The sequence below is a fragment of the Aplysia californica genome, unplaced genomic scaffold, assembly GCF_000002075.1.
Source record: "Aplysia californica isolate F4 #8 unplaced genomic scaffold, AplCal3.0 scaffold00057, whole genome shotgun sequence".
Taxonomy (NCBI): domain Eukaryota; kingdom Metazoa; phylum Mollusca; class Gastropoda; order Aplysiida; family Aplysiidae; genus Aplysia; species Aplysia californica.
Genome location: NW_004797327.1, coordinates 2,044,408 through 2,047,970, shown reverse-complemented (window position 1 = coordinate 2,047,970; position 3,563 = coordinate 2,044,408). Strand labels below are relative to the sequence as shown.

Below are 3,563 nucleotides of genomic sequence, written 5' to 3'. Positions count from 1 at the left end.
CAGGGGTGGGGGGGGACGGGGATGGGGGACGGCGGGTAAAAACAGCTAGGGCCTACATAATAATATATAGAAAACCGAACCAGGTGGGCGACGTGTGTCAAGATGGCGGCACGTACGGCTCTAGGGAATGTTGTCTGGCGCAAACTGGTTGTGTTTTCAAAGGGAAACAACAAAAACAACAACAACAGCATCAACAACAACAGCAACAACGACAAGAAGAGCAACAACAACAGCAACAACAACAACAACAACAACAACAACAGCATTAACAAACATAGGCAGCAGCAACAACAACAGCAACAGCAACAGCAACATCGACAACAAGAACAACAGAAGCAACAGCAACAACAAAACAAGCAACAGCTACAACAACAATAATAAAAACAGTAACAACAAAAACAGCAACAATAAAACAGCTATAACAATTGTACCCATTTTAAGAAAACCCAAAATAAAAAAGTCCCCTTCCCCTCAACTCTTTACAAGGCCTGTCGACGTACCCAGAGACATAAACATCACCATCATCCAGTGCCAGATCTACGACAGACATCGGCGATGAAGGTTCTCCAAAAGCTACGTTTCCCTGATCTTTCCCCGTTACTCATTTGTTGAGGTTCCCTAAGTAGGTTGCTCTGGACCTATCCCTGGCTTGTTTGCCATCAATTTTGCCAGTGAGAGCTAGATGTTCAAGACCTACTCGTATACGTCTATTCAGGTGTCCCAGAAACTGCATTTGTCGTTTCCTGGTTGTTTTTAACAGTGAACGTCCCACGTGGGCTTCATCAAGCACTTCCTCATTTGATTTCTTTCCCTTCCACGATATTCTCAGCAGTCTCCTAAGAAACCACATTTTTGTTGCTTATATTCTACTTTCACTGTCTTTAGTGATTGTCCTTCATCCACAGACATAGAAGGGTTGACCATATACAGCATTTCAGAACTTTCATTTACGTAGTCATTGAGATGTTTCTATTTGACATGAAAGTACAGGGATAAAAAGGCACACAATTCCAAACTTGAACTATAAACAAACTTAATACGTGGCTGGTTGACCGGTGCTCTGGTGTAGTTTGCAGCGTCTTTTTAAAAAAATCCCATACCTATTTTCCTTACTTCCCGTTTCTTTGTTTGTATGTTACACTCTACTAACAATTACTACTTGGCATTTATATGACATATTTGTGTCGCATATGCTGTAAAAATCTTTCTGAACTAAATCTAAACAAACAGAGCGTGAGACAGCGGGCTCCTAGTTTTTTTGTTTTTTTTTGTTTTAGTAACGGCTCCATCATAGACGCTGGATGGGGGTAGGAGAGGGGAGGTCTCCTGGTCTAGAGGTTACGTTTTTCGCCTCTCATTCAATTTGTCCGTGTTCAAAACCTGACAGCGACGGAAAATTGTCTTCAATAAAACTGTCTCCTTTCACCTCCTTTCCTGCTCTCTAACCATGTTGTCTTATGCTTTCGTCTCCACTTTCTGCCCTCACTCCTCACCCCCCTTTGCCCCCTCCTCTAGACTCCTGACTCTTTCTGCAGACTTTCTACAGCTGCTCATTGGCCCCTTTTTAAGCTGTCTTTCAGCCACATCCCTGATCTTAGGGTAGGTAAAATGTAACCCCTAGCCGTCTCGGATAAAGGTAAAAGATTTCGGAGGTTCTGTGTGTAAGTTACGCACGTTAAAGATCCTTTTATGGTCCTAAAAACAATAAGAGAAGACTTCGACGGCTGCCACCCTGGCAAATTCAAAATGAATTCATACCAAACTGAAAATATTTAATATGCACTGTGAACTCATATGACCTCAAGCAATTGCAAGCGCCGCAAAAAAACATTACCAAGAAACAAAACAAAACAAATAAACCCCACAACAAACAGACGATAACAGAATCTTTATCTTTAAGCGTGGGTGTCCGTGAGAAGCTCAAGTGTAGGCGGTCAGATGATCACATGTGCTAACGTTGGAACCTTTGCAGTCTGTGTCATAAGTTTCAGAAAAAAAATGTCTGAAGTTAAATTTAACACGATGAAAAAAAAGCAAGAAAAGAGTTTGGTACGATAAGCGAAAAATGAGACAATTTTTTTCCTCTGTCCTGAAACTCACAAGTCGTATAAAAGACCTTCTCGCCGCCAACAGATCAACTCACAATCAGCGACCAACTATGATGCTCAAGACTCTCCTGTGTGTGTCAGCTTTCGTGTTCGTCACCGTGAACGTAAGTAAACAACACACACACACACACACAATCACACGCACACACACACACACACACACACACACACACACACACACACACACACACACATACACACACACACACAAAGTTATTATGTCTCACTGTCTCCCAAGACAGCTTGGTGGGGGTTAGGGGGGGGGAGGAGGGATCTCATTAAGAAATTAATTTCGTTCATCAAATTAATCACAGGAAAGTCCTGCGTCTGTGTCCGACATTGTGTTCTTTGAAAAGTCACTTTACACAAAGTCCCCATTTGGCTGTGTCATTTCGGAGATGGACGTTAACGTTGAAGGTCCTGCCTTAAAATAGTCTCAACAGTGTTGATAGTGGCATTCAATATAATATAATATACCATTTCACCATTTCACTCCTGCATAGGTCGCTGGTCGGTTCTCTGGTGTGGTTGCCTCCTTGTTTCCTGTCAAACACCTGTTGAACGTAACTCTACTTTTTCTTTTCGAGTAACACCTCTAGATATCGTGGCGTGTGTGTACTAATGACATTACAACTGCCGTAAATTGTGTTGCAAGCGCCGTAAAACAAAACCTCAGGGACTCTGCTCTGTGTATGTCACTCTTTCGTAACCCATCTAATCTCCGGGGCTTTTGTGACCTAATTAACTGTGCTACAAGCGTCCTAAAACCAAACCAGAGGAACTCGTACATTCACCAAGACTGTCTATCTTCCTCAGGCCAAGGTTGGTGACGTATGTCAAGACGTTAGCGCGTGCGGCCAGGAAGAATGTTGTGTCAAGTACGGACCAGACGCGGGTGAGTCATGATCCTGTAAGATTTAGGCCTACCTTTTGTAAGTCTTTATTGCCGTGTCGCTGTCATTCCTTGATAAGAGACCCCCAATCCTGTAGTCCGGTCGAGAGAATTTCAGTCACGTCTTCCTGTTAGCTTCGCTCACTCAAGACTGGTGCCCGTTCTATTTGGTCATGCGCGAAGCCTTTTTCGTTGGCCAGGTGTTCTAACGTTTACTGGACAAAATGTTGACACAATCCTACAATCCCAACCCATAGTGCACGTCTGTCGTCAGGTCGATATCTTCCACCATGTAGCGGACTCATAATTTAAGACAGATCATCAGCACATCAAAATGTGAATTGTAAACATGATAAATTTAGAAATACAGGAATCAGAAGCACATTAATTAATTTGTCCATTTAACTGTAACTGTATGCCTGTTCTTTCATTTCAGTTTTTAAAGTTGTGCTTCTTTTGAAAATTTCCCTGAAACAGCGTGTCTTTTTGCATTTTCTAACGAACCAGAATGAGCATTCTTCATGAGTTAACGCTCTTTAATTTTGATAATAATAATAAAAATA

The 3,563-nt window shown here is 42.2% G+C and overlaps 1 protein-coding gene across 1 annotated transcript in view; it reads left to right on the top strand.

Annotated features, from left to right (window-relative positions):
* Positions 1 to 2,105: 2,105 nt before the first annotated feature.
* LOC101854780 overlaps positions 2,106 to 3,563 on the top strand; it is a 4,809-nt gene continuing 3,351 nt past the window's right edge. The window contains exons 1-2 of the mRNA XM_005093066.3: positions 2,106 to 2,212; positions 2,925 to 3,003. Coding sequence (XP_005093123.2) covers positions 2,159 to 2,212; positions 2,925 to 3,003 — 133 coding nt within the window. The 5' untranslated portion in view covers positions 2,106 to 2,158. The remainder of the gene's footprint in view (positions 2,213 to 2,924; positions 3,004 to 3,563) is intronic.